Genomic DNA, 21280 nt, shown 5'->3' on the forward strand with positions numbered 1-21280 from the left:
AAGGCCAATAATGTAACATTTAATTACCCTTAGCAAAATTGCACACCTGATTGTGTGTGTGTGTGTGTGTGTGTGTGTGTTTGTATTGTTTAGATTCCAAAATAACTGCACCTTTTGACTGTTCCCCTGGTCACTTTTCAGATAACTGCTCAGTCTTGTCTGTATGCTGTTGCTTCTGGGTGGAAGGGAGGACAGAGATTTAAGTAGCAGCTACGCTCTCATTTTTTAAATAAAACCTATCTACCCAACCATAAAAACAAAGGCAGAAGGAATGTTGGTAGGTATAGCTGCAGGAGAGAGCAAAACTGTCCATGGTGAAATGCCCCTTTCTCCGCAGCTATCAAAGGTGCAGTCATCCTGTCCCTTCTTTGCTTCCAGTAGACATTGGAAATGGCCCTTGTCATTGTCTTAAAGGGTAAGGTAGAGGGAGGAGAAGCAAGAGGGCATGATCATAACTCCAAACTCATGGAACAGTTAGGGTGATGCCCTGGTGCCTATTGCAGAGCATTGAGAGCTTGCTGTGGAAGTTAAGGAAGCCCAGGCCTAGTTTTCTGGATGGGAGATTGCCTGGAAAATCCATCAAGGAAGAAAGAAAGAGAGTCTCTAATAGAAGGTGAAAAGCTAGCTGAACCTGGTGTGCTTGGAACTCTTGGTCACAAAGCCCAACTCTGCCTTTTGGAATTTCTTCTGGCCCCCACTTCATAAGGACTGGAAACTTTTTTGCTTTTTGCTTAGCCATACAGTGAAAGAGTTTATCAGGCTGCTGTGCTTGCATAATGCAGTCCAACACAGGACACCCACATGCCTTCCTGAATTGTCTAGACTATATCTGGCAACTAAATAAGTGTTTAACAAGTAAAGACAGGCAGAGCCATTCCCCGTGGACTTGTACTACTGAAGGAAGCGAATTAGGTGCCTCTCCAAGCAAATTCGGTGCTGGAAAGCCCTCATTTGACAAAGGTGAAATATTTATTTACTTTATTTAAAACAAAACCTTTTTTTAGAAATAAAATACCTGTGGTCTTGTACCAGAAGCATCCTTGCTGCTATGGATTAATAATTATACATTATTTACATAATGGCTGAAAGTGGCTGGCATAAAGGGAGGCTGCTGGGTTTGCTTTTTTAGTGGGTTTAGTTTTTGGTGAGACGTGCTGGCTTGGCCGTCCCTGGAGATGGGCATCCTCTGGGCTGCTTCACAGGAGCGTGTCCATCCCTTGATGACAGTGGGGCTCAGTGGACCATCTTCCCACTTCAGAGCACTTTGATGACCCTTTGAACCTGATGCTTGCTCAGTGTAGTCAGTTGACACATTCAGCTGCCGGTCATCAAGTGATGGCAAATACCTGTGTGCACCAGGCTTGTGCAGTGTCAAATCGCCGGCACAGATCTGACCCTGCAATTTTGAATGGTCACCACATGCAGTGGCCTTTAGCAATAAGATCACATGCAGCCAAGGTACGGAAAGGCAGGTTCCCCCTTAATTTCAACCACTTGATTTCTGTTTGTACAGGGCAGTCCCTGCAGAAGCATTGGGTCAAAAGTGGCATAAAATGCTGAGATTACTAAATGGGGTGTTACCTGTGCTGACTCACTGCAAGCCACAAGTCGTGTGTGTGTGTGTGTGTGTGTGTGTGTGTGTGTGAGAGAGAGAGAGAGAGAGAGAGAGAGAGAGAGAGAGAGAACCAGCCCTTGGGTTGTCTCTTGCTGGCTTTGCTCCATTGATTCAGCTGGCCCTTGACCAGTCTGAGGATAATAATTAGTGCAAAGTATGGGGTGGGATGCTTTAACCAGCTATAGATGGCGTTAGAAACACATACAGCATACTTGGCAAAGGCCATGCTAAAGCTGGGACTGGGAATAGCATTCAGAGTACTAGGTCTGGAAGGGAAAGGGGCAGAGGGAAGACACCAAACACCCAAAGGCCCCAGTAGCCACTGTCACCCAGTCAAGTTGTGTTGATTAAAAATGGCCCACAGTTTTCAGGCGTGATTAGAAACGGTTGCTTGGCTGGTTGCTGTGTTACTCCCATATCCCCTCCAGGCTCGAATGCTGAGGCAGGCACTGACCCCGTAGCCAATCATCACCAGGCAAGCAAAAAACTGCAAAAGACAGGAGACGGGGGCATTAATGTCCCAGGAGCTTAGGTGAGTAAGCTGTAGGTCCATCCTGGGTCCCAAGTCATCGTATGATGATTAGATTGTAAATGTGCAGGCAAAGATTGCAGTGGTGGTTGTTTCTACTGAGTTTATGTAAGCCTCTGGGAGCCTTTTTGGCTGAAGAGGAATAAAAAAGCTTCAGTAGGAAAATGCTGATGAACCCAACATTTGCTGTGAAGATCCCCACTGCTTGCAGTAGAAACAATACACTTTTCTGCTTAAAATCTCAATTAAAAGTAGCTTGCCTCTTCTGGCAGCTAGAGTAGCAGTTTTAAAGGGAGAGATGGGAACTGGTCTTGTGCACAAATCTGCTGGGCATTTATTGGATCATATGGACAAAGGCCAAATGCAGAAGCTGAGTTTCAGCACTGAAGCCTTTCAAAACATCCACTCTGGTGGCTGTTAATAACATAAGAAAAAGTAGCTTCCAGCCAAGGACTATGTCAATACTCAGCACAACATTCAAGAACTCCACGGCCTTGAGTTCTTAAAAATAAGAATGAGTAAGTGAGATGCAAAGAAGGATCTCCCTCTGAGCTGTTAAATCCGTTTAGGACTGAGGTTTTAACATAAATATGTCCATTTCAGCCTGCAGTGGATTTCAGTAAAAGCACAGTACAAAATGATAACCTGGAAATTGAGGGTGGTGTGCCAGCGTGCCCTTGCCTAGCCAAAACTGGTTAACACAGCATTACACATCACCCGTCATGCTGGTGGCTGGCACTGGACTAAGGAGCTGAGTTACTCCAGGGGGGAGGACAGAACACATTATGTAGTTTCAGCTGGATTCCCAGTTACTGAACGTTACCTCATTGCTGGCACTGCAAGCTCTGGATGAGTACACAAAATGATGTACTAGCAAGCTAACACCATATATTTACAGATGGCATTGCAGGGGATGGGGGGGGGCTGAGTACTGTGGGGGCAATTGGGGTCATATAACTATGTAGGCATGGTAAAAGGAAAAGGGGTTGCTCAGAGTCATCTGGAGGCTCCCTTCATATTCTGATGGGCAGGGATAGGTGAAGCTGTCAATTTTGGGTTCTCTCAGATTCTCACTTTCCCCCTCATTCAGTTCTCCACATTTTCACACCATTGTGTTCTTTTAAACAAAAAGTCCTCATGAAAACTCAACATTTTAGTGCAACTTTTCTGTAAGTTACACATTTTTCTATGCGATTCCATCTTTTTGGCAAAGCAGTTTTCCCTAAAGAAATTTTGTATGTTGTTTTCACCAACGTGTGCACTCTTAGGCACCCTTTACCTTAGCATATGCGTTTCTGTGCACTCAGCTTCGCTGGATTGCGAAATTCAGCAAACCGCATATTTCAGATGACGGCGTTTCTTCCCCCCTCCCCGCCCCCCGGCAACAAGTGCAACGGGGATGCAAGTGCAAAGGGTTAACTCACCGAGGCAGAGGCTCTTCTGTTGTAGTCTGGTGAGTGCGGCCAGGAGTACGGCTCAACAGAAGCCGCGCTTGTGATGAAAGCTGTTGCATACAAGACGGACGCAGCAACATTGAATACCACTAGCTGGAAGAAAAAGAAGACAGTCTTGGAGGACATTCCATGAGGTCTAAAGGCGAAGACCTACAGAACATTGGGGAAGGGCTGCAACTCAAAGAAAAGCATCTCCCTATGTTCCTAACATTCTTGACAATTCTCACAGCAGATTGTTCAACTGCAGGTGACCTGGATGCCATGACCTGCCTTATGCATATGAGCTGAATCTTGCTCTTGCCTCTCGCCCTCATGCTTCAGGTGGGGACTGACTGCATCTTTATAATGTGTGCTTTTTCCTTTTTTCTTACAAAAAGAAACTCCGCACAAACATTTTAAATAAGTTGCAAAGCTGCTACAGGAACTGAAGCCTGTATGATCTCACAGGTGTTAGCCAATAAGATGCCCATTTTCTCCCCCGCACGAGGTTGTTCCGGGAGATGAAAATGGGCATGTGTTTCCAATCACCTCTCCCACACCCAGTCTTCCTCCTAACCAGCCAGGTGCATGAGTTTGCTGCCATGGCACTGCCCTCAGCGTTCCTCCAAGAATGAAGAGATTTTACTTGTAGCATCCTTTGCTCAAGGAGAATGCAAACAAACTAGCACACTGGTGAAAATTCTAGGGTACAAATCCACAGAGATTGGATACAATAGTTTTGCTTATCTTAGTGAAAAGGATTCTGAGGATTGTTCTGATTCAGATATATAACACTAGGCAAATAATAGTGTTTATTGGGTAATAATTTTAGTTATGGGCTGGAAGCAGCTTTACTGTGTTTGGTTACAAACCTGAGCTAGACCACTGGTCCATCTAGACCAGGCACCCCCAAACTCAGCCCTCCAGCTCTTTTGGGACTACAACTCCCACCATCCCTAGCTAACAGGACCAGTGGTCAGGGCTGATGGGAATTGTAGTCCCCAAACAGCTGGAGGGCCAAGTTTGGGGATGCCTGATCTAGACCATTCATCTGTACTCTGAATGGCAGCAGCTTTCCTCAGGATCAGGTAGAGACTTTTCTCCATCACCTGCTACTTGATTCTTTTATGTGAAAATGGAAATTGAGCCTGGGTCTCCTGCATGCAATGTGTGTGTTTCACCAATGAGCTATAGCCTCTCCCCTGTACAGCAATCATACATTTTTTTTCAAGCTCTAGAAAAAAAATCCTCTGGTTATGCAACTTTGCAGCAGAAGTCAAATGTCATCAGTACTGAATGGCTAGCGCCTGCGACCTCATGAATGCACATTCCCCTGAACAGTTCTGTGTTTTTTTAACAAGCAAGCAAACCAACTTTCCTTTTTTAAAAAAAAAAAAACAAGCTGAATAATGGTTCTTTAACCATGGTAATTAAAATTAATTTTAGAAAAGACAAGCAGTCCACTTGAAGCACTGGCAGACAAGCAAGAGTAGCCTCCAGTTTGCTGGTATGCACCGTTCAAACTGTGAAGCTAGAAGCATTCAACATGTTGCACCAGCCTTAATATTTATGTCTGGCTTCATCTTAGATGAAAAAAGCACATGCAATTCTCTGTAAGTGAGCTGTGTGGAGGGGACCCTTTCGTGGATCTGTTCCTGACTGATAAAGGTCACTTGGACTAGGATGTTCTGTGGCCAAAACAAGTGCGCACTTCGCTGATTTGCACAGGACCAACTGCAAGAGTCGCCCATTCAGTTTTGGAATTTTGGCAACAGTTTCTGCTTAGATGGCTGTAGGAATTCTAGTCATACTGGTTATGAAAGTGTAACAATGAGAGCACTGTTCCTTTCCTGTCTCTGCCTTCTGGACTGGCAGAATGGGGAGGTGGCACTTTGCTGTTCCACAGAAGAAGAGAAGGGACTTGCTGAACTGCTGCAGAAGTGGAGACTGTTAACTGTTTCCTGCAGGACTCAACTAAGCTGATGTCCCTGGTGCCAGGGGCAATCTTCACCTGCTGCTGTTAGAATGCTGTAAATTCCGTATCACCTCCCTAAGGCCCATTTTGCATTTTTTAATAAAATTAAAAAAATCAACCCACAATACTTCTATTTAAACACAAGGTGAAATAAAGTAAAGGTAAAGGTAGAGGTAAAGGTACCCCTGCCCGTACGGGCCAGTCTTGACAGACTCTGGGGTTGTGCGCCCATCTCACTTAAGAGGCCAGGGGCCAGCGCTGTCCGGAGACACTTCCGGGTCACGTGGCCAACGTGACATCGCTGCTCTGGCGAGCCAGAGCCGCACACGGAAACGCCGTTTACCTTCCCGCTGGTAAGCGGTCCCTATTTATCTACTTGCACCCGGAGGTGCTTTCGAACTGCTAGGTTGGCAGGCGCTGGGACCGAGCAGTGGGAGTGCACCCCGCCACAGGGATTCGAACCGCCGACCTTTCGATCGGCAAGTCCTAGGCGCTGAGGCTTTAACCCACAGCGCCACCTGCGTCCCTATCATTTAATTCTACTAGCTCAGCTGGTCCTGTGACCATCAGAACCTATCCCGAGCAAAAAGGCTTATATGCCTTACAAATGTCTTTTCTCTTTCCTGTGAAAGCTGCACGAATTACAATCGGGCATTAACAGCAGAAGAGAGGCACAAAGGCTGCTCTCTAAAGTATGTGCTCCCTAAAGTTCATATGTTGGTAACCTTGAGGCTGGTTTACTGCGATGCACCCTATGGGGGGCTGCCCTGGGCCTCGCCCAAATGCTCCAACTGGGGCAGCATGTAGCAGCCAAACTGCTGATGGGGGCACATAGCTGCCAACATGTGACACCCTGGTTAAGACAGTTGCACTGTCTACTACTGAGCCAGCTTTTAAGCCCTTGTGTCAATTTACAAAGCAATTTTTGCCCTTTACACGGCTTTCTGCCATTTTGATCGATTGATTTCCTGGCGCCTCGTGTACATACGCTTGTGCATGAGCCAAATTGCATAAACGGAGAGTTGCCTATTGTTGCAAACTGCTTTGATTTTTTTATGATGCAGCAGTGCATACATTAAAAAATAAATAAATTGATAAATAGGGAGGTAGCTAGGCTTCCAGAACTTAACAGGAAAGGCCAGACTTCCTGCCACCCCCACTGCCCTCCTGGTGGTTTGATCTACAGTTCCCATCAGCCCTCAGGCAGGCACAGCTGAAAGCTGTAGCCCAAACCATCTGGAGGACAGTGGGGGGAGGGGGAGAGGGCTTGGGGTAGGGTGTGCCAGAGCACCTGGAAGCTGTAGTTCAAAACAACTGAAGGGCCCCAGGCTGAGGAAGGGTATTGGGTACTCACCACAATAGGCCAAGGAATCATGTAGAGCTTCGCCTGGAGTTGGAAGAGGTACATCCCAAAAAGGATGACTGTTACCAGCCAGAAGAAGATAGCGACAAACATCACCCACCCGTAGGAAGGGTACGGTTGGTAATATGTGTCGGCAATGAGGGCCCACACCAGGCATCCCAGCACCTGCACAACAGAAAAAAGGACATTGACAACTTTTGCTAGTGAAGGATATTTTGCAGAATTGGAGTTGGAAGGAACCCCAAGGGTCATCTAGTCCAACCCCCTGAAATGCAGGAATCAAAGCTAAAGCTTCCATGACAGATGACCATCCAAGCTCTGCTGAAAAACCTCCAGTGAAAGTCCACCAGCTGCCAGACATCTTTTTCTGTCAGAAAGTGCCTCCTGATCTTTAGTCAGAATCTCCTTTCTTGTCATTTCAATTCTTCAGTTCAGGTCCTACCTTCAGGAGCAGCATTAAACAAACTTGCTCTATCTTCCATGTGACAGCCTTTTAGATACAGTGGTATCTCGGGTTACAGATGCTTCAGGTTACAGACACTTCAGGTTACAGACTGCTAACCCAGAAATAGTACCTCGGGTTAAGAACTTTGCTTCAGGATGAAAACAGAAATTGTGCAGTATTGGCAGCGGGAGCCCCATTAGCTAAAGTGGTACCTCAGGTTAAGAACAGTTTCAGGTTAAGAACAGACCTCCGGAACGAATTAAGTTCTTAACCCGAGGTACCACTGTATTTGCAGAGAGCTATCATTTCACCTCTCCATCTCCTCCAGGCCCAACTCCCTCAACCATTCCTCATAAATAAGGCTTAGTTTCCAGACTCTTTCTCATCCTAGTCATCGTCCTCTGCCCACTTTTCAGCTTGTCAATACCCTTCTTAAACTGTGGTGCATGTCATCTGAAAGAGGCGGTAGGTAAGCTCCAACCCCACCACACTACTGTACTTCACTCCCAGGGCAAACAGGCATTGCCGCAATATAGTACATTTCACTGTGGCACACAGTTCCACTGAATTTATTCCTAATGACACAGATGTGCAGAATAAAGGCACCTGGCAACTTTGGCGCAAGCTCTTCATTCTCTCTCAAGCACCAATGCAATATACTTCAGGTGCCTGCAAACCGCCTCATGGTGTCTGTGTCCATGGTTACGTAGGCACACTCTTGGCTTCTGCTCAGTCACTGGAAGCAACGTTATACCTCCCTAGGGGCTTGTTGCCCATTGTCTCTTTCCTGGCTCTGGGGCTAGTGGGGCACAGCTCCTGTCTGCTCCTGCTGCCGCCTTGGCTAAGTCATCCAGCCCCTTGGCTGCTGGAGAGTAAACAAGCAAGCAATTTTCTGCCCACAACGCACTTGCAACCATAGAAAAAATTAAAAAACAAGAAGCAAACATGCACATTGAAAACGTTGTCATAAATAAGATTAACAATAGGAAATGACTGTGCAGACTCCCAGCTTGCAGGGACTGGTTGATTTCTGCACCCACAAAGAGAACATCGAGTTCACCAGCTGGAGGCAAGTAGCTTAGAAAGTGGAGGCATCAGGTTAAGGAAGAGGACACCTCACATCATCTCCAAAGTATTACTATCCCTCTGACAGGGAGGAGGTAGAGGAGGAGGAGAATGATGCAGTTAAAGCAGCTGGCCAGGGGCTTGATTTACCGCCGGTGACTCCACAAAAGTCTTTCATTGCTGGTGGCCATGAAAGAGGCGCTATGTGGCCAAAGAGACATTGTCTCCGGCATAAACACTCTGGCTCTCTCCTGTTGCTTTGGTCTGGACAATGCCTTCTCTTTCAGGCTTCTCCTTCCCTGCCTCCACAATAGCTATTAAGAAAAGAAATATATTGATGATGATGTTGCGGTTGGTACAGGAGGCCGAATGCACAGCTGAAATTCTGCTCTGGGCTTGACTAGAGGTGGCCAGCAACAAATTTGGCATGTAATTGATGGCAAGTGAGGGGAAGGGGGTTCTGCTTTCAAGGAGGGAGGAGAAAGGAGATATTCCCATGGCAGCCAATTGCCTGCAGCAGCCTGGCTGCCGCTGACTTCCGTCGTTAGTCCTGCTTTATTAACTTTAGCAAAAGGATAAAGCTGTTTTCAAATCCAGCTTGATAGTTATCAGATTGCCCATTCCTTGGGGCATCAAGCACAGCCATGCACGATCCAGCACAAAAGGCTATTGAAAGGCTGGCACTGGCAAGGCACTCTGTAGGACCCACATCAGGCTGACTGCAAACCGAAGTGTGGAGGAGAGGACAACAGGGGTGGGCTAGGGGGGGCCAATAAATCAACTTTGGCTTCTCTCAGCTTCTCTCTTCTTCTTTTTATCTGAAGTTTAGTTCTCTGAATGTCCATATCAGTTTGTAAAAAAAAAAAAGACAGGATGAAAGTCCGCATGAAAATTCATCAACTGCTTAGTGCAAATTTATCCTAATATATTTGCAAAGCAATTTCCCATAATAAAATGTGGTTTTTATAATATTGTCATCAATACATGCACGTTTGTGCACATTAAATGGCTGAAGAAATTACACTTCAAAATTTAGAGAAGTGTACATTTCAAAGGATGACTACTTTAGTTCACACTCTGTTTTGAAAAGTTAAAAGTAGGTAAGTCTGCCTTTAAAGAACAACACAATCAACTTTCCCCCCCATCTCTGGCTGGACGAAGCCCTGTTCAGCCCTGCAGGTTTGCAAACAAGTAGGAAAGTAATTGGTCTCTCACAGCCTTGCAGGCGGGGCGGTTATCAGAGGCAGTGGCAGCTGGGCATTGAGACCCCTCAGGCATCCTCCTCTGTTGTGTGCATCATATCTACAAGCATGGTGCAGCAGCAGTAAAGGATAATGCAATTATAACCTGCATCAACAGAAGTCTAGTGTCCAGATCAAGGGAAGTATGTAATAGTACCACTCTATTCTGGGACGCAGGTGGCGCTGTGGGTTAAAGCCTCAGTGCCTAGGACTTGCCGATCGAAAGGTCGGCGGTTCAAATCCCTGCGGCGGGGTGCGCTCCCGCTGCTCGGTCCCAGCGCCTGCCAACCTAGCAGTTCGAAAGCACCTCCGGGTGCAAGTAGATAAATAGGGACCGCTTACCAGCGGGAAGGTAAACGGCGTTTCCGTGTGCGGCTCTGGCTCGCCAGAGCAGCGATGTCACGCTGGCCATGTGACCCGGAAGTGTCTCCGGACAGCGCTGGCCCCTGGCCTCTTAAGTGAGATGGGCGCACAACCCCAGAGTCTGTCAAGACTGGCCCGTACGGGCAGGGGTACCTTTACCTTTACCTTTTATTCTGCCTTAGTCAGACCCTTGGTCAGTCCTGTGTCCATTTGTGGACTCCATGGTTTAAGAAGACTATTGACAAGCTGCAGTGTGCACAGAGGAGGGGTGACCAAGATGATACAGGTTCTGGAAATCAAGTCTTATGAGGATCAGTTTAAGGACTTGGGAATGTTCAGCCTGGAGAAGAGGAGACTGAGAGGAGAAATGATAGCCATCTTCAAATATCTGAAGGGCTGTCCCTGGGTAGATGGTGCAAGCTTGTTTTCCACTCCTCCTGAGGGGAGGACCTGAACTGATGGATTCGAGTAACAAGACAGAAGATTCTAACTAAACATTAGGAAGAACCTTCTGACAATAAAAGCCATTTGACAGTGGAACAGACTCCTTTGGAAGGTGGTGGACTCTCCCTTCCCTGGAGGTTTTTAAACAGAAGTTGGATGGCCATTTGTCAGGAATTCTTGAGCAGTGATTCCTGCATCTCAGGGGGTTGGGCTAGATTACCCAAGGGGTCTCTCACAACTCTGATTCTATGAAGATTCATACCCATAATACTATCAGGGTGGTCATAGGCTTTCAGTAGTTTTTACATATGGAAAAGTTTGGGGGCAGATGTACTGCATGTCCAGTTAGTGCATGCCCCTGAAACTATATATGTTCTGGTTTGCCTGTTTTTTGTCTCACTTTCATTGCCCTCTAGTCCAGACGGCAATAATGCAATGACATTGGGGAAGTGTCACAGAACATTTCCATTCACTGCCTCCTTCCCCACCCCCACCCCTCCTCTCTACCTACTGATCCAGCTCCCTTTGTTTCCTTCATGGATACATTCCAAAGAAGCAAAAAACAAAACAAAAAGCAAACAAATGGTGGGCACGGCAGCTAATACCAGCCGTTTTCATTGTGCAGAGGAGAGGAGGATAGCTTGGGTGCCTGGTCAGTTGGGGAGGGCTTTAGGATATGAATATTTTTACAACTGTCACTTTGGGCAGAGATGGGTGAATCCCAGCTGTTTTCTCCCACCTTTGCCATGTCACTGTTTGCTCTTCTGTGCCATGCAGAGCTGGTCCTATCATTGAGCAGAGTGAGGCAACTGTTTCAGGTGTTCGGTTTGGCGCCACATAAAAAGGCACCCTTATTAACTATAAAAAACACAACTATTAAAGTGTCCAGAAACTGCTCAGGAGGAGGGAAAATGAGAGCAACTTAGCAATGAAATATAGCATGATAGAACTGGGGTGATGGCATGGATGGCATGTTTGGATTCCACCCTCAAACATAGAAGGAACGAGTCAGACCAGTCTGTTAAGTGGCCCTAGCCAAGTCCATTAAGCATCTTTTTACATGACTAAAGAGTTGGCCCAGGACAGGTGTGTTGTCATAGAAATTACTGGCTAGTGATGCTTCCAGAAGAAGGGGCCAGACCAGGGGTCTGCAACCCGCGGCTCTGGAGCCGCATGTGGCTCTTTTACACCTTTGCCGCGGCTCCGGAGCGGATACTAGTGAGGGGAGGAGGCGCATTGTGCGCCCCGACACTCCCCACTGTGGCAGGCGCTGTACTGGCTGTGACGTCGCATGGGGGTGGTGCGTGCGTTACTCACGCATCGTCCCGACGTCACCTTCCCGCCCGCTGTCAGATTGCGGCTCCAGAGATATGTTTGTTTTAAATGTTGCAATGGTTTTGCGGCTCCCAGATTTTTTTTCCTTTGGAAACGGGTCCAAGTGGCTATTTCTGTCTTAAAGGTTGCAGACCCCTGGGCCAGACTTTCCTCCCTCACCTGATTGGAGGCAATGTCATTCTGGGGGTAGGAGAAGAGTAGGCCAGTCTTTTCTAGTCTTGTCTGAAGCTGGGAAGACACAGGTGTGCACTAGCACCTCTGAAGTCTCCCATTACTTGGGGAGTGGGGTGCATGTAACAATACGAATTAAGGACAGGGCAGGATAATGGAGCCTGCCTCTGTGGTGTGCAACCACAGCAAACCTAAGCTGAAAGACGTGTTCTTAACCCCCTGGAGTTGTGTTTTTACCACACACATTCCACGCACATGCTTAAAACAAAACAACGTGATATTGTGGAATATGATCAGAGAAATCTGAGAGACTACTCAACTATGAAGGCTCACCTTCTTGAGATAGTTTGTCAGTCTTTGGTTTCTCTCTCTCTTCTTAACCCCACAGAATTATTGTGAAAATAAAATGGGGATGAGAGAAACAGCCACATGCGCTCTCCTGAGTTCCTTGGAGGAAGAGGCAGCGGCAAAGGTAAACATGAAAGAACAACAGCTGAAACTCCCACTAGGAGATAATGAAAGGGGCATCTGAGGGGGTACAAACTTACCCCAGAGCCCCACTCCTCCCCCCACATGCCTCTAAGGGCCAACCTGGGTGGTATTTTTTTGAGGAAGCATGAAGTCAGAAGAAGTATCCTCCTCAATAGGTGCGGGCTGACCTTCACCTTGCCAGATCTACCTTATTCTTCACTAGGACCCTGAGGCCCAACAGCTGGGACCAGATGCAAAATCGTTGGGCTGCTGGCTGGGGTGTGGCAGTTGGGTGCTTATTTGGAGTATTGAAGAGAAGATTGCAGGACAGTGGAAAAATACAGGCTAAGGTTCCTTTCCAAGCCACAGCTTTACCTGGGATAGAGGCTTTAACATGACAACAGGTGTTGACACCGCATCAAAGAGGAATTTTGGGTCTAGACAGCATTAGTGCCAACTCCCTGGAACCCTGGGTGCCCAAGCACCCACCAAATTCTCCTGGGTGCCAGGCACTCAAATTTTGGTTACAGGGCCATGCACACTTCATGGCACCCACGGCCCTGGACATTCATGATCGCAGGGCCAGTTGGCACTCCTGCTGGGCAGACAGAAGGTTGCCAGGGTCACTGGGTGGAAAGTGACAGGAAAAGAGTGTCTTAAGCAAGGTGTGCTAGGAAAAAGAAGGGAGAGGCTGGCTGAAGGCTGGCTGGGAGATGCCCAGGTTTGACTCCAGGGTTCAGTGGCGTAGCATGGGGGGTGCAGGGGGGGCCGGCCGCACCGGGCGCAACATCTGGGGGTTAGGGTTAGGGGGCGCAAATCCACGGGTTAGGGCGCGCAAATTACTTGCCTTGCCCCGGGTGCTGACAACCCACGCTACGCCGCTGCCAGGGTTGCACTGCTGTGAGGAACAAGCCCATCTTGAAATGACCATGCTTTAAGTTCTGGATTCTCTCCATGTAAGCTGAAGATGTAAATAAACTATATTTCTTAAAGCTATGACAGTCTCTGCTGCATCATTTCTACTAATCATGGGTGAATGCCTGGAACCCTGCTCAGCAGAGAGTGGGGGTGGCACCCAACTTTTGTAACAATAGCTTTATTCACTCTTTTTAATATGTAAAGCCAAAAGCAGATGCTTTTGGTTCACACCTGATGTAACTTGTATTTTTTCCACATTAAAAGTTCAGTAAAATAATGGGAGGGGGAATGGAACAGGCAGAAGATCCTTAACGAGCTACTCATGAAGCCTTATGAAACAGCACCCACAGTTTCAGCTCTTGTTAGAAACTGTTCTTCTCTGTCTGCTCAGACTCCTCGTTAGCCCAGCCTGTGCTGCTTTCTGCAGAGCACTGACCTCAGACTCTGCTGCTGCTGCTGCAGGTGGGTTGCCAAGTCAGAAAATCATCCACAAAAGTTCTTTTGTCCGTCCCCAAGCTTCTGTGGTGGTGCCACCAGGGCAGGACTTGGGGGCAGAGTTCTGGGGCCCAAGTCAGCAGATCAAGCTGGGGGCAGGGGGGCAAAATGCAGAAGGGCAGATGCTCCACTTATTTCAAGAATGTGGCACAACACACATCACCATCTAAAATACCTCCCACCCCAGTAGGATCAGGAAGTCTAGAGCATGGAATTACATAACTGTACAAATATCGCACATTTCCAGTGACTGAACTGGGCAAAGTCCAGAGGCCCAGTTTGCAAATAATATGAAGCTAAACAATGACTTTTTAAATTATGGTGCTGGAGGAGACTCTTGACAGTCCCATGGACTGCAAGAAGATCAAACCTATCCATTCTGAAGGAAATCAGCCCTGAGTGCTCACTGGAAGGACAGATCCTGAAGCTGAGGCTCCAATACTTTGGCCACCTCATGAGAAGAGAAGACTCCCTGGAAAAGACCCTGATGTTGGGAAAGATGGAGGGCACAAGGAGAAGGGGACGACAGAGGACAAGATGGCTGGACAGTGTTCTCGAAGCTACAAACATGAATCTGACCAAACTGCGGGAGGCAGTGGAAGACAGGAGTCCTGGTGTGCTCTGGTCCATGGGGTCATGAAGAGTCGGACATGACTAAACGACTAAACAACAATAACAAACGATGACTAAGTGTGAAGACACAGGAGTGTGGGGACTTAGCAAATACAATGCTGCTTCATTACCCCCACTCCACCCCCGCTGTTGTACCATGGTTTAGCGTTACATCCCAACCCTGGTTCATGGTTCATCTCCCCCAGCCAAACCACAAGCAACAAGCCAAGAAGAAAACTTCCCCACAGATCATGGCTTGCATGCAGAGAGACACCAAAGCACCAACCTGGGTTTGGACACAACGCTAAGCCAAACCATGGCTCAGATCTAGTTAGCGCAGCAGGAGGAGGAAGAGCAAGGTAGATTACGAACAGCCCAGCAGGTGGTACAGGGCGTCAGCTTCCTTCTCCTCTGACTCAGTGCTGCCATTAACAAATTCAACAGGGAGGAGGCAGAGACCAAACCAGAATTAGTTGGCACCACCACTTACTAGCTCTGGCGCCACCTACTGTTGTCCTCCCACCCTTCGCCTCACCTTAGCTGCCACTGGGTTTGGCTTGGCGTTATTTCTGTAGGCTGTGATAATTACAAGAAAGGAGATTCTGAATCAACATTAGGAAGACCTTTCTGACTGTAAGAGCCATTTGACAAGGAAACTGACTCCCTCAGAAGGGGCCAATACTCCTTCATTGGAGTTTTTAAAGCAGAGGTTGGGTGGTCATCTGTCAGGGATTATTGCGCTGTGATTCCTGCACTGCAGGGCGTAGGATTCGGTGACCCATGTGGTCCCTTCCAATACTACAATTCTACAATTTCATGATTTCTCTCTGCTTCTGGAGAGACCTTTACACCAGGCAACTGCCCTTTTCCACTCAAGAGGTAGATGCCGCTATGCTGAAATCAAGTGAACCTTAGGTGCACACAGATAATCGCACCTTTTAGCAGCCTGGAAGAAATGAACATACTCCTATTCTGTAGTCAAATTCATAGAATTGTAGAGTTGGAAGGGAGCCAAAGGGCCATCTAGTCGAACCCCCTGCAATCCAACTCAACAGGCATGTTTTACAACTCTCCAACCCAGCTGTGGACAATAGTTAATTTATTGAGGGGAAAGGAAAGAACAACCCCTTTATCCCCCTGACGTTTGCTATGACGCCCATTAAGGCTGAATCTCTCTACATCCACCTTTGCCTACCTGTGCTCTCCATCCCTTTGGGGCCACAGGCCCCATCAGCCCCGGTCAGGAGAGTTGGGCTCCAAAACATCTGGATGGGTGCCAGACTGGCAAAGACTGGTCTACACACACACACACACACACCAGAACTAATTTGTGAATCTCCTCTTGCAAATTTCAAGGCAATTTAAAATAATGCAAGGAAAACAACTAAAATAGGTTTTAAAGGAACACAACACCCCCCCCCCAACCATTAAAGGTAGGTTTAAAAACAATACAAAGACTCACATCACACACACTGCAGCTGGGGCAAAAATGTTTCCAATTGTTCCCAGAGAGCACAAATAGCAGGAACTTCTTGTATCTTAGCCAGCAGCCATGCCGTTCCTCAAAAGAGAATGAGGCTAGGGGGTCCAGAGGTGGTACAGGACCACCTTAACCACAGGAGGCAGAAGAAACAATTCTTCAAGGCTTCCCTTTTGCAAAAACAAACCATACCAAAACATCCTATCCAAGTCCTTTGTTCTCAGGCCATTTTGGAGGGTGATGAATAGAGGCTTTGCCCCACCCCCATCACCTTCCAAGACATGGATGGATAGATTGTCTGTAGAAAACCCTACATGATCTGCACTGGAGGTGTGTTGTGCTGGGTGGGTGGGTGGGTGATGATTTTATTATTTATACCCCGCCCATCTGGCTGGGTTTCCTGCCTGCCTACCTGCCCCCACCACCCCAATGAACCCCTCCTTTTCTGACACATATCTGTGCCCTGTGAAGCTGGGGAAAGGGAGACAAATTCTACCCAGCAGCCTTCCCCAACCTGGTGCCCTCCAGATGCTTAGGATGGCAATTCTGACATTCTATTCATTTAGGAAATTTCTTACATTGCTTCATACTAAAAAAAAAAAAAAAAACCACCCTCAAAGGAATATACAAACAAAAGTTATATGCAATGCATTCCTAACATGGGTGTAGCCAAAAGGAGGCAGGGAGGGGGAGCAGCCCTCCCTAAATCAATAAAAATAGCATAGCTAACTAAGGTTCTGCCCACCCCCCACAAAAATCCTGGCTACACCCATGAATCCTAATCAGACACACTCTCATTGTGCTGTCCCCAGAAAAATGGTGGCCAGGATTCGGTTATTCTTCTGAGAAGACAGTTTGCAATTAAAATACATCTTCCAAAGTGTCGTTGCCTGTTGAATATCCACCATAACAAGGAAAAGGTACTTTGCACATTCTTAGAAACACTTCTTGCTTTACATGTCTGCTATGGCTGCAAATATTGGTCCAAAACATCAGGACAACACCAGTTAGAAAAACCTACTGTACATTTTTAGAGTGTGGGGTGGGTTGCCTCTTATGACACAAGTTTGGGGGAAAGTTTGTCCCTCTTCTGGAGTCATTCCCATTTGGGTACTCTGTGGGACAGCCAGCCAGCCAGCCAGCCAGCCACAAACTTGGGGGGAATTAAATAAACCCTCAGTCACCTTCTATCAGAACCAGAAGTCTCCTGAAAATGTGTAGAAGTTGCCTCTCCTGCCCCGCCTCCCCCAAACCCAGCTCTGGTATTCCAAAGCAGTGTTTGACCCACCCACAGCCCCCCAAACAATAGAGTCTGTGCTAGTTTTAATGAATCTTCTGTGTGTGGTTTTAGGAGAGGCTGGAGATGGTTTATTAGTGTGCACACACACAGAGTGCCAATGTGCATAGCACTTTACAAAGAAGGAGATACCCTGTTCCAAGGGGCTTACAGTGAATAGTTAGAAAACAGAAGCAATGGAATCATAGAACTGCAGAGTTAGAAGGGACCGCAAGCGTCATCTAGTCCAATCCCCTGCCATGCAGGAATCACGGGTGTCCTACTCTGTTCCTCTGTAAAGGTAAGAGCTGGCTTAGAGCCACAATCTGGAAATGTTTGCACACAAACAAGAGACCTGCGTGCACAACAGCTCTGAGCGCAGGTGTCTGCAAAGTCCCTTGTGAAATCAATGGCTATTATTGGAAGAAGGGAGCCCAGAAAATGAAATCATTTGGAAAGCCTAGAATTCAAAAAAGTCTGAGATGACGCTAGTATATGCGGAGCGGAAAGCTCTCCTCCATCTCTTGGCTGGGAACTTGGCAGGGATGTTATTGTTACACAGGAGATAACTCCAGAATTCAGTTCTCCCACCTGTAGCCCAAAATTACGCAGGCGAAAAGGTATGCTGTACATACCGGTACTTACGAGCACTCTTTGCTTTCCTGGCCCAAAGTATTTTCACAGCAAGCGCCAAGACATTGAGGTGGAAGCCCGTTACCCCTACTCACCCTCCAATTTTTCGCAGGTAAAATTATCTGCATTGGAGCAAGAACCAGTCCTACCTCCCTGGGGCACCCTGCACAGCCAGTTCAAGGTGCTAGTCCCCGTTTTCAAGCCCTTTGCCGCTTGGTGCAAAGCAGAAGAGGGCAAAGCAAAGCAGCAAGCAGGTGCAATTGACACTGCTCTGCCCGACTTCATTCTGCATCTCGCTATCATCCCTCCACGCTGCCCACGATTCTTCTGCCCTGGGGTCAACCCACAAACCCCCAGCCTGGAGAGGGGGCTTCTTCCGGGAGTCTTTTCCAGCCCTCCTTGGAATCACAGAATCATAGGACATGGAAGGGACCCCCCCGCCAAGAGTCATTAGTCCAACCAGCAGCAATGCATCACAGCCAAGGAATCCAACCTCTGCTTAAAAACCACCTGCTGAAGACCTTCTGCATGCCAAGCAGCTGCTCTGCTGCTGAGATAGCGCCAATTCCCCAACCCCTTATGCCGCAGGGGGGACAAACAGACAAGCGATCTGCCTTAAGGGAAAGTCCCACCCCACTCCGTCCTCATAATAGTGCGGTTGGGCAGCTCAACTGGACTTCTGGAAGCCCTCTTTCGACGGTAAGGGTTGTTATCAGATGACTTCCCTCCTTTCCGAAGTGGGGAGCCAGTTCTGCCGGATTTGGACCCCCCTCCATGTTCCGACGCCCCTCCCCGCGCTCAAGCCAACGAGCGAGGGAAAGAGATCCTAGCCTGACGCGCCTGGCCGCTACGGAGCCACTAGGCTAGGACGGCACTCTGCACACGCTCAGAGACACCCTCTTCTCGGAAGACGCCTCTCTCGGCCGCAGGACCCGGGAGGAGGGATGGGAAACGGAAAGAGCTTGGGGCGGGGGTCGACTCACGATTTCCACGATCATCAGGACCCCGAAGAGGGAGCGGAGGAATTCGAGGTCCACCGAGGAGGAGCGCAGCAGCCCGCCGCCCTGAGCCCCGGCGGGGGTGCTGGTCCGGGTGCTGACTTTGGCCGGGAACTCGGGCATCCTGAGGCTGCGGTCGGCGCCCCCCGGAGGGGGATCGGGCCACGAGAGGGGCCGGCGGAGTAGGGAGCCGGGCTGCTGCTGCTGCTGGGGCTGCCTCGGCACGCTGGTCCCGGTGCCTCGAAGGCGCGTCCGCCGAGCACAAGCAGCAGGAGGAGGAGGCAGGCAAGGCAGGGCAGGGCCGCCGCCGCCGAGAGCCCAAGCCCCCGGAGGGCGAGCCCAGCCGCCGCCAGGCAGCCGGCTTAACCCTTTCCCGCCCTCGGGTTGCCACCTTCCTGGAACAAGCCCTGCGCCGCAGCTTTGGAGACCGCAGCTTTCTCAGCAGGGGATTCTTTCCTTGGCATCAGGACGTCGGTCTTATCATAGACTCGCAGAATCATTGAATTGCATAGCTGGAAGGGATCCCCAAAGGTCATCCAGTCCAACCCCCTGCAGCGCAGGAAGCACAGCTAAAGAATCCCAGGCAGACAGGAGTGCCAACTTGGTCCCGCGACCGTGGGTGCCCGGGGCCATGGGTCCCATACAGTGTGCATGGCCCTGGCACCAAAATTTGTGGGTGCCCGGCCCCTTCATGCGGAATTTTGTGAGCCCCAAGGAGTTGGCTCCCATGCTGGCAGATGGCCTTCCGACCTCAGTTTAAAAAATTCCAGTGAATCGCAGAATCATTGTCTAATTATAGAGTTGGAAGGCCCAAATCAACACAGGAGTCACCTTTTCTTTCTCTGCCAAGGACCTTTACTTTGTGCCACTCCTCAAAAGCCTCCCTTCTCCTCCTGACATAGCAAAGTGGGGGGGGGGGGCAGGGAGGAAGCTGAGTCCCCGGAGATCCTTACTCAGGAGGAAACGCCTTTAACCGCATGGGCCTTACTCCTGAATGGCAAATTATGTTAATTATTGACATAGGAAGCTGCACTGTAATGGATCCAACTGATGGTCCATCTAGGTTAGTATTGTCAACACAGACTGGCAGCAGCTGTCCAGGGTTTCAGGCAAGAGACATTCCCAGCCTGACCTGGAGATGTTGCCCAGGATCAAACCTGAGACCTTCTGCATGCAAGGCAGATGTTCTAGCCACTGAGCTACCCAGCCTCCCAAGGATGCCTGCTCCTTCATTCTTTTTGATAATGACGTTCACCTTAGTAGAATATTCATGTATTTGTGTTGGTTGTCAATCCAGCCCTCTCTACCTGCAGGAAGGGCATGAAAGGAGCATAGAAATGCCCCTGCCTCACCTTTGACCTTTTCCCTGCTTCTGAAGAACCACCTGCCACATGAGCAAGGAAGGATGGAACCCTAAGCACACTTTCTGCAGAGCATGTCCTGCTGAACTCAGTGAGATTTACTGAGGAAACATCTAGAGTCAGGTGTAGCTAAACTTTTCCAGCCTGGGGGCTGCATCCCACTTCTCAAGCCCCCCAGTCAAGTTCCTTTGTAAGGCAATGATCTTAGCTGACCACTTCAGTGTCCTCATCAACATCCCAAAAGAATAAGCCAGGCTGCAAGAGCTACAACCAAGTACTGGTGCTTTCCAGGCTAATGTATGGGCCTTCCCACCCCCACCCCTAGCTGTTGGGTAAGAGAACAATAGCCAGAGCTTGTGTGTGAGCTGAGCTGGAAGCAGGCTGGCAGCTGGAGACAGAGACATGCTTGCTCTGTGCTGCATCCAAAGATGAGACTAATGGAGATGCAAGATCTGATGGGGCGTTCATGCTGTGAGCCCCACTATCTTGCGCTCAGGTTGTGTATATGTGTAAAGAAAACCATATATCCTAAAGCAAGGGTCAGCAAACTTTTTCAGCAGGGGGGCGGTCCACTATCCCTCAGACCTTGGGGGGGGCGGACTATTTTTTTGGGGGGGGGGAATGAATGGATTCCTATGCCCCACAAATAACCCAGAGATGCATTTTAAATAAAAGGACACATTAATCTAAAAAAACCAAAAACTGATTTGGACTCCTTGGCAGGTTTTGAATAAACATCCACAAATTTATTAGTAGAATATATGACAGATAAGGCAATGATATGTACAATTTTACAATATGCAGAGAATAATATATGCAAACAAATCAGGGAGGGGAGCTGAGGGAAGTCCTTAGTGGGTGGAAGAGAGAGGAATGGGGGGGGGGGAATAAAAAAAAGGGGGGAATGTAATTGGTTATATTGATTGATAATTTGTTCTGTTAAAATTGTTTAATAAAAATATACTTTAAAAAACAAACAAAAGGGACACATTCTACTCATGTAAAAACACGCTGATTCCTGGACCGTCTGCGGGCCAGATTTAGAAGGCGATTGGGC

General features: G+C 48.3%; 1 protein-coding gene across 1 annotated transcript; it reads right to left on the reverse strand.

Annotated features, from left to right (window-relative positions):
- Positions 1–1651: 1651 nt before the first annotated feature.
- PLLP (plasmolipin) lies at positions 1652–19147 on the reverse strand. The gene is made up of 4 exons (XM_079988507.1): positions 18848–19147; positions 6907–7080; positions 3569–3691; positions 1652–2102 (listed from the first exon to the last, which is right to left on the reverse strand). Exons 1-4 carry the CDS (start codon positions 18983–18985, stop codon positions 1983–1985), a joined length of 555 nt encoding a protein of 184 aa, XP_079844633.1. The 5' UTR covers positions 18986–19147; the 3' UTR covers positions 1652–1982.
- Between the last annotated feature and the right edge of the window lie 2133 nt (positions 19148–21280).

The sequence above is a fragment of the Podarcis cretensis genome (assembly GCF_951804945.1).
Source record: "Podarcis cretensis genome assembly, chromosome: 8".
Taxonomy (NCBI): Eukaryota; Metazoa; Chordata; class Lepidosauria; order Squamata; family Lacertidae; genus Podarcis; species Podarcis cretensis.